This window comes from Xenopus tropicalis, chromosome 2, assembly GCF_000004195.4.
Source record: "Xenopus tropicalis strain Nigerian chromosome 2, UCB_Xtro_10.0, whole genome shotgun sequence".
Lineage (NCBI taxonomy): Eukaryota > Metazoa > Chordata > Amphibia > Anura > Pipidae > Xenopus > Xenopus tropicalis.
Window position 1 is genome coordinate 110,846,181 of NC_030678.2, and position 12,902 is coordinate 110,859,082.

General features: G+C 37.3%; 1 protein-coding gene across 1 annotated transcript; it reads right to left on the reverse strand.

Annotated features, from left to right (window-relative positions):
- Window positions 1-1,774: 1,774 nt before the first annotated feature.
- mfsd9 (major facilitator superfamily domain containing 9) lies at window positions 1,775-10,850 on the reverse strand. The gene is made up of 6 exons (XM_002934523.5): window positions 10,617-10,850; window positions 8,982-9,069; window positions 8,270-8,313; window positions 6,684-6,813; window positions 4,637-4,846; window positions 1,775-3,570 (listed from the first exon to the last, which is right to left on the reverse strand). The coding sequence occupies exons 1-6, from the start codon at window positions 10,695-10,697 to the stop codon at window positions 2,816-2,818; spliced, it is 1,308 nt and encodes a 435-aa protein (XP_002934569.2). The 5' UTR covers window positions 10,698-10,850; the 3' UTR covers window positions 1,775-2,815.
- Between the last annotated feature and the right edge of the window lie 2,052 nt (window positions 10,851-12,902).

A 12,902-nucleotide genomic window follows, 5' to 3' on the forward strand; every position in this document is an offset into this window, starting at 1 on the left:
CTGGAAAACCAAAATTACCAAATTGTGCCACCTAGTGGTCAGAAATGTGTGTTTCAATTTTTCTCTTTCATCATCTCACCCTTAAGCCTAAACCATCTTGATCCCCTTTTCTTTTTGGACACTCACTGGATATGCATCCCTGCAAAATGGCAGTTTTTGTTTAATAAAAAAAAGAAAACTAAATAAATCCTGTCAGAAATTTACCTTTTCTAAAATTACCATCTATACAAATAAGTTGAAAACAAATCAGAAACATTTTAGTGAAAGAAGGAATATCTGGGAAAAAAAAGCAGGCTGAGCACAGTGGAGCCCCCAGCCTTAGTATACACCTGGCATCAATTAAAGTGGCTCTGATTGAGCTCAGATTAAGTTTGGATGTTCCTGTAGGATTATTTTTGGCGGTCTCGTACTCCAAAAGCCATAGTCCATAAAGAACTTTCAAAGCATGAAAGGATCCCATCACTGAAAGGTATCAATCAGGATGGGGGTACAAAAAAGTATCTAGATCATTAAACATTCCATGGAACATGGTGAAAACAGTCATCAACAAGTAGAAAAAATATACTTCAACAGTGACTGTACCAAGATCAGGACGTACCTCTAAGATTAATGAAGAGACAAGGAGAAAACTGGTCAGGGTGGCCACAGCAACATTAAAGGAGCTGCAGGATTGACAAGTACAGTGTGTTTCCTTACATGTGGCAACAATTAGTACTATTTTTCATAAGTCTGGGTTGTGGGGTAGGGTAGCAAGAAAAAAGCCTTCACTCACAAAGAAAAACATCCAAGTCCAGCTAGGATACCCAGTCTTTCACAACCATGGGGGAAAATGTATTATGGTCTGATAAGGTTTGACCTGAAGAAGGGGGGCATTCCCTACAAGCTGGTGCCACATCTTTCTGCAATAAATGTGTTAAAGGCATTTGCCGGTATGCTGGTGTGCTTATTCCTCGTATGGAGGTCTATGCATTTGGCTTGGAAGCAGCTGAGGAATTCAATGCACCCTATGGAAATATGTAATTGGTGTGCCGAAGAACTAATTAGCCATAATTTAAAAAGGTATGTTTGGTGCAAAAATAACACAGCACATCATCGAAAGAGCACCATATCCACACTAAACTACAAATTAACCAATAAGGAACAAGGGGAAGGTTCAACAGAAGCAAAGAAATTTCCAATTTTTTTATAATGCTGTCTAGAACAGGGTCAGTTCGGAGAATAGGGAGATTCTTATTGATTATCTTTTTTATGTGGAAAAATTGGGGACTGAACGTGAAAATACACAAAGCTAATTTGTCTGTGGTAAGATGAGAACATTGCCTCAGGTGGCACAAAGCTGTCTCTAGTAACCTGAAGAGACACGTTTTCATTTTTTTTTAAATGAAGGGGTGGTGGCGGCAGCCCTTGCAGGGCCCCTGTTAACATTGTGTGCAAGTTTAAACTTTACTGCCACTAGATTCTGAAGCAGTTTAAAAGTACTTTTTTGAAGTGAATTGTGCTTCACCACGTGGCACTCTGATGGACAAGTCTGGGTTTGGCAGAAGCCAGGAGAAAATCCTACAGAGCAGCGCATTGCAAATCCGTCCCTGCTTCTGTAAGTGATTGGTAAAATTGGTTATTATTATTAACAAGATGATATCTACAAGATTTAAAATGTAAATGATAAGATAGTTTTATGAGAAGCTTTTTGTTTCCTGGGCAATACCAAACTTTTTTTTTTTACTGTAAAGCAGAGAGACCATGTTTAAGCAATGAACTCCAGAGATGACAACCATTTCTTTTAAATGTTCCCTTTATTAGTCATAACAGTGGTTTCCAGGCTTTTCTACATTAAAAAAGAAAATGTATACTCTTTCATTTTCTCCCATAAATTCAATTAAAAAAAACATCCATTTTCCATAAAAAGTAAAATTCAGACATTGTGCAAAACACAGCTCAAACTAAAATGCTTAAACTAAAAACTTACAAAAAATAATCCAAATATGTTCCTTTAATTGCATTTATATCAAGTTAAATATAAAATAAATAATAAAAAATATACACCTTTCATAACATTTAAGAAATACATTCAGAAACATTTTATTTTTAGCTCAAACACCAGGGACCTTTCCCTTTATTTAATAAACTTTTAGCTGGTACCAATTTTAATTTGGATCCATACTTATCTCTTTGTGTTCTCCTACTGCAAATATCCAAAAAAACACACGTGACTCTTTAATATCTGACCCATCTAGCAGCTAAAAAAATGCAGCTGCGCATAAACACTTAAGGTTGAAGTAAACTGTTTTAAGCACATTGGGCCCCTGCAAAGTCTACCCTCCCCAATCACATCACCCAAGCTCCTAAACGGGGTCCCCATGTGCCTGTACCAGAAGTATGCAGCAGGGTGGACAGACACCATGTTTGGCCACCATCACTTTCATTGGGAATAAGGTATGGGTGAAGTTTGGAACCCAATGTATTTAAAACTGTTTACTTCTCATATAGCTGCACCCTGGAAACGATGAAAATAAAACAACAATAGAAAAAGACCATAACACATAGATGGAAGGAATGTGTATAATATTGTGAAAATATAATACTTGTTAATTTTGATGCAGTAAAAACAAATGTTTTATATTAGTCAAGTATATATATATATATATATCTCCTTGTCTTATATATATATATAATTGGATATCACTTATTGCACATTTCAGCCTTACAGGGTGGAGATAAACGCAGGCCGAGAAATTGCCCTATGCTTCAAAAAGCTTATTGATGTGCCTGCAACTGGAGCCATTGCGTTGCCTCTGTTAAAACCGATTATTTATAGTCACTCACTTTTTGGTTTTTGGAGGGAAGGGCCACTGTAACGTATTCTACATTTATACATTAAATATATAGATGCAAAAGCCATTATGGCACCTAGCAGAGGTGGTCCACAGGCATTATATTCTTGTGCAATTCCAGACAGAAGTGGAGCTAGAATTCGTCCAACTGATGATACAGACTGTCCAATGCCTATCAGGGTACCACTGCCATATTGTTTCCCTACTGCAAGCTCAATATCCACAATGCATGTCCTCCCAATATTGGTAGAAAATGCCAAAAAAGTAAAAGACAGGACAACTACCCAGATCTTAGGTGCTAAAGAATATAAAAAGATGCAAAAAAAAGTGAGAATGCTTGAATGCATTAGCATTCTATATGAACTGTGTCCATACAGTTTAGAAAGAGGGCCAATCAAAAAACCAGCCACAACTCCAAGAGAGCTGCTATAACTTATAAGGTAACCAGTTGTTCGAGGTTTCATATGAAACCTTTCCTCCATTGCTAAGGCAAAGTTGCTGTAGCAGAGCATCACAGAAATAGCCATTAGCAGACGCACAAGAAAGATGTCCCACAAATCAGAAAAGGCTGCTTCTGTTACTTTTTTAAATACAGAAACCACTTGATCCCGAAGAGTCCATGTAAGATGATTTTTTTTTATTCCTTCATTTTCTGGGTTAAGGTCATTAGCTTTCTTTTCATTACCGAAGTTGCCATTATGAAACATCTCTTCATTTCTTGGCATTATCCACACAAGACCTATTGATGCCAAAGAAGTACAACAACTCATTATTTAAACTAGCATTCATATTTTATACCCCAGTGAAACATGATCTAAAGCAAATGTTCCACTGGGAGATTTCCCAGCAGCTTGAAAATTCTGGGAGAAGCTACCTACAGTTTCACTACTAGTTCTCAAGTGTGGCAAATAAACACTTGCTGGATCATAATTCTGAATTATTTGAGTATTTGCTGACAGACTAACTTGATTAGGAACAGTACAACATGGAGCAATTAGTTGCAGAAAGGCTCTATAAGAGCCACACCACTTTTTTGGCCATTTTTATAAAGCTAGCTTATTTAGTGTTGCACACTGTAACATGATATGCTATGATAAACTGGGAAGAGAAAAAAATAGGATCTTGTTGCTATGCTATAAAGGTTACTCACCACAGAACTCATGTACATGCTGCCATACTGCTGTTATAACCAGGTCCAGATATTCTGTACTTTAACCCATATGGGGCCAGGTAAAGGTCTTAAATTTCATCCTTTACTCAACTTTGTCGTATTTAGGGGCACATTTATCAAAGTACGATTGTTTCCGAATACAAAAAAAATTGTATTTTTTCTAATTTATAGAACTGTGCGTATTTTCTACGTTTTTTTCTGCTAATTTGTGCGACTTTTTCGTACTGTGTGACAAATTTTATGTGTCAAAATCGTATTTGTCGCAATGAGTACGAAAGTTTAGGATTCATTAAAGCTTCGGTATTGTGACTTTCCTTTGGCCAGGTTGGAGCTTAAGAGTGCCATTGAGTCCTATGGGAGGCTTCCAAAATCATGCACAGAAGGATCAAAGTCACAAAGGCTTTCCCGCCATTTACGATCGTTCGGATACGGAAATTTTGTGACTTTCCGATCGCCAATACAATATCATTGTGACTATTACGATTTTTTGGAAGCATTTTCGTGACATTTCCGATCATCAGAAATTATTGTATCTAATCAGAATTTTACCCATTTCGGGATTCGAACTCGTACTTTGATGAACTGCCCCATAGTGAGAGAATGACACTAGTGAAAATGAGCTATTGCTACATACCTGCATTTAAAACAAATATGGCAGAACACAAGAAGCAGGTGAGGTAAAATCCTCCTTGCAGCTCTGTCAGGTAACCAGCAACCACAGGACCAAGGATAAATCCTATACTGCAAGCAGCGTTAAACCTTCCCATTACACGTGGGCGCTCTTTTTCTGCCACCAAGTCGGAGAGTAAGGCTTTTGATATGGAAAGTGAGTGTTTAAAGATTCCTGGGAATAAACCACATTATTTATTTGTGTTTGTTATCTATACACAGCAATAATATCTTATAGCACTAATACAAACAATGACATTTTTTTTCAATTCACACAATTTGAGGTGATATACAAAGGCTTTACAATGTAAAATTAAAAATACTACTGTATTCCAGCATATGGATTTAGAAATGTGAAGTAGTCAAAATTTATGTCAATGTAGAAGCAAAGTTGTAAAAAAAAATATATCTTTCCTTATTAAAGCTCATAATAATCACAGGAATAAGGACAGGTTTTTTTTTTGCTATACAAAAAACCCTTTTATATTCTACCCTATACATACATGTAGAAGTTAAACAGCATTATTAAAGAGGAGTTATTTGATGATTGTATCACTTTAATCTTTGAAGAACACTCTTGAAGAACTGAACTATTAGCCCTCAACTAGATGCATAAAAGCAAAATACCTGAACAACGCACAAACCTAGTTTTCTAAGAACCTTTACCATCACTACCTGCTCACTTGCCCCTTTATTTACAGGAATAAGCCTCTGCAACAGTTTTGTCTTTTGGATAAAGATGTACAGAGCACTTTATGCAGAAGTGATAAAGGTTCTTCAAAGGCTTACTATAATTTCTGTAAATATGCCAAAAAACATCATCTGCAGCACTACTTGGGCTTTGCCAGCCAACCAATGCATTTGAAAGGGGATGGTGGTCAAGACTGTCCCATTATGGTACCATACCTCATTACATTTGAAAATGTAAAGAGGGGACAAAAAGAAATGCTGCACGAAGCACAGTAAAACTTTTTTGACCACACGCATTTTTGCGACTACACCCCCTAAATACCACTCCCATTTTACAAAATTTAGCAGGTTATTTAAAGTTTGGGGGACTTGTTTTATGTGTTATTACAGTGAAATTACCCTTTAAGCTACAAGTCTCAGTTCCCCCAAGAGACCTGTTTAGCTTATTAGTTACAATTGTATTAAAGTGCAGGTGTAGCTTGTTGAGTTTCTGGACTCTCTGCCAAAAGCTATTTTTTTAATTAAGTTTGAGAAACATTGTATCTTTTTAAGTGTTTAGTACAGATTAAGTGCAGGAGATCAAAGGGAAATTACAGACTTTTCAGAAAGAATCTGGGACTGCTGGCTGAGCTCTCAAAATCGGGGACAGATGGAAGGTGAGGTATGTGGTACAGACCTATGTACAAATTAAGATTACCTAGACCAGAGACGTTAATTTTCCGAAAGCCAATATTTTTTTGTATTATGTGTGAGCACCTGTTCAGTAGTACAGAAGTACAAAGAGAGCATGAATATGTAAGCCCTTACAATGTTTGATACACTATGGCATTCTGACCCTTACAATGTTGGATACACTATGCCTTACACACTGGCCTACACACTTTATCCACTAATAAGAACAAAAAAAAAAAAAATTTTTAGTAAAAACTAGGCCAGAGATTTTATATTTTACACAGGCATTAGAGCCCCCTCCTTATGCTTCTCTTTAATGTAAACCAGTGCTATTAATAATTTTCCATTCTGTCTGCCAATTATTCACTAATTCACATCTTAGGGGACCAGATTTTTTTTAAAAAAAGTCTACAGATATCTTGGCCATGCCATAAAAATATATTTGAGGCCTCTGGTCCACAGGCCTCCACAAGGTTTTACTTTTACTGTTGCTCGTAATTTGGAGAGTAATGAAAACAAATATCTTCATGTGTTTGGAACTGATAACTTTTAACTTGATCAACTGCTTACTTTGGAGAAAGACACATGATATACTATCAGCAAAACAACTGATCTTAAATGCATTTGCTGTTGGAGAGAGCTGTACTTACCTACTGGGATTCTAGCAATAGCACATATAAATATGGTGGTGGATAAACCAAGAAGGGCATAGCCAAAAGCACTGACAAGAATACAGGTAATAAGTGAAAATCGTCTTCCAACAATGTCACTCCAACTACCCTGCCAAAAGAAAAAGAAAAGTTTTAGATTCTACTGATTTAATTGTTAATGGGAACTCCATAACTCAGTTTTATATAAATATTTCAAAGCATGCACTAATGCATTATTGGGCAAGCTTAACTAAAAAAAAGTAGGCTAGAAATGTACATTATATTTTGTGCTTCTGCAACAGTCCAAGGCAACTACAGCCCATAAGCAGAGAGTCTCTGTGCCTCCAAAGATGCCCTCAGTAGCTCCCCATCTGCTTTTCTGATGATTCACTGCCCATGTTCTATTAAAGGTGTAGTTCTCCTTTATATTAACTTTTAGTATGAGGTAGATATTGATATTCTAAGGCAATTTGCAATTGGTCTTGATTCTTTATGGGTTTTAATTTTTTAGGTTTTTGTTCAGCAGCTCTTCAGTTTGGCATTTAAGCAGCTAAGGGGTTGCTAGGATCTTATTTACCTTAGCAACCAGGCAGTTGTTTGAATGAGAGGCTGGAACATAAACCGGTAAGGGACTGCAAAGAAAGTTAAATGATAAAATGTAACAATAACAATACAACTGCAGCCTCACAGAGCAATAGTTTTTGACTGCCGGGGTCAGTGACCCCCCATTTGAAAGCTAGAAAGAGAAAGGCAAATAATTAAAAAACTATCAAAAATAAATAAAGACCACTTGCAAAGTTGCTAGGAATAGGACGTTCTATAACATAAACCACCCTTTTAATGAGCTTAGGGACCAATGCACAAACCTCTATGCCAGACAAAACTTATTTTCTGCTTGATAATTTGCGGAGCCCACTGAGCATGTGAGTTTTGCAGACACTTCTAACAGATTCCAGTATGGTGACGCCATGTGACAATTTTAGTACTGGATCATTAATACTATAGAGATGCTGAACCCTTCTGCTGCTTCAATAAGTTCAGTATATAAAAGAGGGTATTTCTAGTCATTCATTTTTAAGGCTTAGTTATCCTTTAATAGAGGGAATGTATTCTGAAAATTTATGAATACCACCTCTGAATTTTGTGAAAGTAATCTAACAATTAAAAAGTTTAAAAACAGTTAAGCTATTAAAAAACTCTACAAAAAAACATTTCATGTCACTGTATGCAAATGTTTTTTCAAATTGCTACCTAGGACTTTCTAGATAGCTCCCATAGACAGACCTGTCCTTATATAGAAGATATACAGGCCACATACATTTCTTATATCTAGTGAACTATCTGAGAGCAAATAATTCTCTGTCTCCTTATTTAGTGGTTAGCTATACAAGATGCCTCTACAATCAATAGCATCCTTACAAAGGGTCTCAGCCGAAAGAGATTGCTGGAAAAACTGGCCGAAGAAACACAGACCTATAAAATCTATATCTTTCCAGAAAATTGTATAATGTATGTCTTAATTGCCTTTCACCTAATTGCCTAATCCATTATAAACTATTGTATAGTATTTTAAGAAAGCATCCTACCACAATTGAGCTAGAGAATAGTTGCAACACACCATAGCAAGAACCTACAAGAAAAGAGAAAAAATGTAAGCATTAAACAAAGTGAATTACAAATGGTACTTAGTAATGTAATTTCTGTCTCTATATATAATTAACCATGTACCCCTCTATGTACCCCGTCTGTTGTAAAATACAAGGATATTATAAGTCACTAAGGAGTTCCATGACCATATAAAAGCACAAGGCTAAAAGGCCAAGTGCTTTAATGCAGGTTGTTAAACTCATAGACAGATGTACAACAGACGGGAATACAAGATAATAAAATAATTGGGATTCTGCACAGAATAGTGGAGAGGATCTTGGCTATACACCATATTCGCAGAAGAATCAAGAACAGTGCAGAGAGGGAAACATGAATGTACTGCTACAATCTCAGACAGGTTACTGTATAGAAAACTATAAAACTTGTACTGTATACTTAGCATAGTTCTTTATCCTAAATTGTGTTTTTATATTTTGATTTATGATTTTAAATGGATATTTGTGTTTCAATCCAAAAAGCTTCTTTTACAACAGGTTATCACACTTGAGATATCAGCTCAATGACCATTATAAAGATGACTTTACACATTCCAAAATAGATATGCACAAGTAACATTTACACAAGACCCTCTCATTTTCAGCAAAGCTTTCCATGTACAACATTCTAAAGAAAATGGCAACACTCCTTTACCTATTATGCCAGCTGTAGTTGGGCTTGCTCCAAGGGATTTAATGTGATGATTCAACAATGGAATGATCATGCTTACTCCAAAAAGGTCCTTAAAGCAAACAAAAAGAAAATATATGTTACACTTAAAAGCCTCTTTATGGATTGGACTTGCAATTCTCTATTATGTATTTATACCTAGTCGGTCCTGTAGTGACACAAAATCCCTTCTGCCTTCATAAGGGCTGTCCCAATGAACACAGGACTATGAGAGTTTTTTTTGACTATATGAAGTCACAATGGCTCATTTAATTTACCTGGGCAATTTTATGCCAGTGCGGTAACCCTTACCAACCAATCCCAGTTTTTTCTTCAGTTTCTTACTTGCAGAAGACCATATAAAGCTTACTGCTGATTGGTTGCTACGGGTTACCACAAAACTACCCAGTGTTAATAAATGAGCCCCAGTAAATTAGGGCAACCACACATGGGGGAGATTCATTTTTATAATGCACAGTATTGGACCATTTTTGCATATACAATTATTAGACAACAACTTTTAAAAAAAAAAGTAGTATTAAAAAGTAGTAAAAGCCCTAATATCTAAAATGTTTAAATTAGTTGGATTCTTAGGAAACCAACTGATGACGTATAGGGTGGTTTCTCAAGGCTTATACATATCCAGGCTTAAGATTTACTGTATCCTAAGCATACACACCATTCTATTAATCAGGACTTAATTGCTGCACTAGGATTTCTTTTGCACCCTCCCCTAGCCCTATTTTAGAATATATCCAAAGGAAAAGCCACATCATCATTGCCATGAAAAGCATCTGTGATTCTGTCAAGAGACAGAGGAAAGGAATAGGGGAAACCGCTTTGTAAGCCTGGTCCCCCTTGGCAATATAAATGCTGGTATAGTGGCTTCCCACTCAATTGAAATAGAAACCCCATGCCTAGGCAGAGGCTTGGGCTGTCAGACATGGTTATACATCACCAAAATGCAGGTAACCGGATGTTTTGGTTCATGCTGTGACCTGTTTTTTGTGACATATCATAATGTTACTGACACAGTTTAAATGGAAAGTGCATCTGTTTTCTTTTTTTCTATTAGCCAATTTGCTTGCCTTGACCTGTTTGAGCATGTAAATTTGAGGCACTGGTTGCACAAAGTATAACAGCTGCTGTGTTTTTCTTTTTTTACAACCATTTCTTAGGACATATTACCTTGTGTGCAGACACACAACACTGTGGCCTGTCTTCATTTACATTTGGCTAGGAACAGAGACAAGGCCAGCTGAGCAAACAGTTGTGTTACATGCGCAAATTGGTGCGGTAAATACAAATATAAGTTTACTTCCTGTGATGTGTGCAAAGCAACAGCCTGATAGTCTGAAGCTTACAAAACATTTAATAGTTAATGACATCTAATATACACCATAAGCCTCCAAAGTGTGCCCAGCCACAGAAATTCATGCACATCAATAAGTCTACTAGGATTTTGCTTGAACACTACCCATAGCCAAATAAACCACTTTTCCAAGAAGTCTAAATGTCAAATAAGTACGTGCAGACAGACCCATACAAAGTTGGAACAAGAGAACTGGAACACATCAGTATTTCATAACAAATAGCAAGGACACGCCCACTTATACGAACCAGGAAGCCTACAACGTGTAGGCAGTGATGGAAGAATCGCCCGTTTGCCTTCATTTTCTCGACTCCTATTGATGCTGACATCTGGCTGGCAGCCGTCACCCTACTCTTACACCGAAACCCGTAGCATATCACAGCTACCAGCAACCCGGTAAGAAACTAGAGCAGCAACAGCGCATGTGCAATAGAGTGGGCAGCTGATTGGCTGTGATTAGACGTGACGTGCGAGTTGTTTCCGGTACACGTGGAACACAGTAAACATGAGTTATATTGGGCTCATTGCTGAGCTTTGTGTCTGTAATGCTGTATTTGTATGGAACCGACGTAATTCTCTGGCGCTTTTATTCACAATTTGCGTGTGAAAGAAACCCGCCCCAGCACTAGCAGAGTCTACAAAGTCAAGCGTTGTGGTTGCTTTGCTTCATAAAAGTTCTTTGTTTAGAACATCATTTCCTAAAGATAACCTATGGATTATAAGGGGTATTGATTTTTACAAATCATTCATTTGCAGTCAGATTTGCAAATTGCCACTATTGGAAAGTGTTCAGAAAAAATTTCTTAAATTGGACATACAATGGCAGATGGAAGATGCTGATACAGCTCTTTTTAAAACCGATTTGGTAGTTTATCTTAAATCTAGGAGATTTACAAATCCTGTTGGGACAAGCAACACATCAGCTGGCACGAAAAAAAGTGTGGTACATTTTTTTAGCATAGTAAAAGGGGCAGATTTACTCATCACTATATATCCTCACCCCAACAGCCTGTATCCCCGTCGTGATCCAATCATTTGGTGCTGGTATCTCAATGATGAGAATTTGGCGCATAGGCCAAACAAGCAGATATTTCATGTATAGTCAGCTTAACACAGAAAGAGGTATTGTTGTCAGAATAAAACATATTTGCTGGTGCTCATGATGATGATGTTTCTGTTTACTAGTGAGCAATTATTTGAATGAAGTCTTTACTTATAAACCAATGAGTAATATATGCTACATAGACAAGAAATATGTGGAGGCCTGCCTCTTTAACATGTTAAACCAAGGATATGTTGTTACTCCCTTTGCTGCTAAAACAGCCTCTTCTCATGTAGGTAGTCTGTTGGCTAGATGTTGGGTCATTTTTGGTGAGAATTGCTTCCATTCAGCCAGAAGTAAAGTTGACCACTAATATAGATTGGCAGATGTGTCAACTCACCCGCATTTTCCAGGAGTCACCCTGATTTAACCCACCTCTCCTAGTCACCAGCAGCTGCCCTGTCACACAAATGGCCTATTAAAGCCCATGCTCCCTGCAAATAGTTCTTGTCGGAAGTTTTTTTTCACCAAATCCACTTTTTTGGGATTTAGCTGGATACTGAATCTTTCATTAAGGATTCAGCTAAAGCCTGAGCCGAATCTGAACCCTAATTATGTATGTAAGGGTTAAAAAATTAATCATTTCACCTACAGACAAATTGGCGAGATACCCTAAAGCCAGTGTATGGACACCTTTAGCTACATTTACTGCATTGTTGCATATTTTACAGTGCAGGAGTTCAAAAAGTCTGTTAATACAGATTCTAGATGTTTTTCCTGTTTTTGTAGCAAAATCTGACTCAATGCACTTACATCTAAAGCACCAAATTGCAACACTGAGATCGCCTGATAGTCTTGAAAGGATTCTCTGGGTATCACCTGGCCCAGATGCCATTGGGGAGGAGAACAGCAGCAGGATGATGAGGCAGTCAGTTGAGGAACAGTAAGAAAGCCTAGGGGCAGATTTATCAAAATGTAAGTTTAGTGCTGAATACATAAAAACTCGCCCACATTCTGTTCATTCCTATGGGGTTTTTAGAAGCGTATTTATCAAAAAGTGAGTTCTAACTTTCACCCATTGATAAATACACTTCTTAAAATCTCATAGGAATGAATAGAACGTGGGTGAGTTTTTATGTATTCAGCTTTTAACTCACATTTTGATAAATCTGCCCCCTAGTGTGGGGAAAAGTAAAGTGAGGATGATCCAGGCTTTGCACAATCCAACAGAGTTACTGGATTGTGTGAGAATGATAAGAGTGCAAACTCACTAATGGCAGTTGTAGATGGTGTTGATCTTTCTAACAGCTGGTGACCAGCCTCCCTAGTAGTGGTGGGGAAGAGACCAGGGTAAGGGCTAGACATATTGCAGTTATAGGGGAGTCAATTATTAAAACATTTGACAGGGTAATCTGTCACCTGGGTTTCTGCAAAAGAAAAGGTCTTCCCAGCACTAACTCCTGTAGACAAAGAAGCTGATGTAATTAAATGG

Excerpts from the sequence above, each read along its gene's own strand:
- mfsd9 (XM_002934523.5), bottom strand. The coding sequence starts at position 10,697 with ATGTCAGCATCAATAGGAGTCGAGAAAATGAAGGCAAACGGGCGATTC. Across the intron at positions 8,314-8,981 it reads AACTACAGCTGGCATAATAG|GTTCTTGCTATGGTGTGTTG; the intron begins GTAAAGGAGTGT and ends CTTTTCTTGTAG. Across the intron at positions 4,847-6,683 it reads TATTGCTAGAATCCCAGTAG|GAATCTTTAAACACTCACTT; the intron begins GTAAGTACAGCT and ends GTTTATTCCCAG.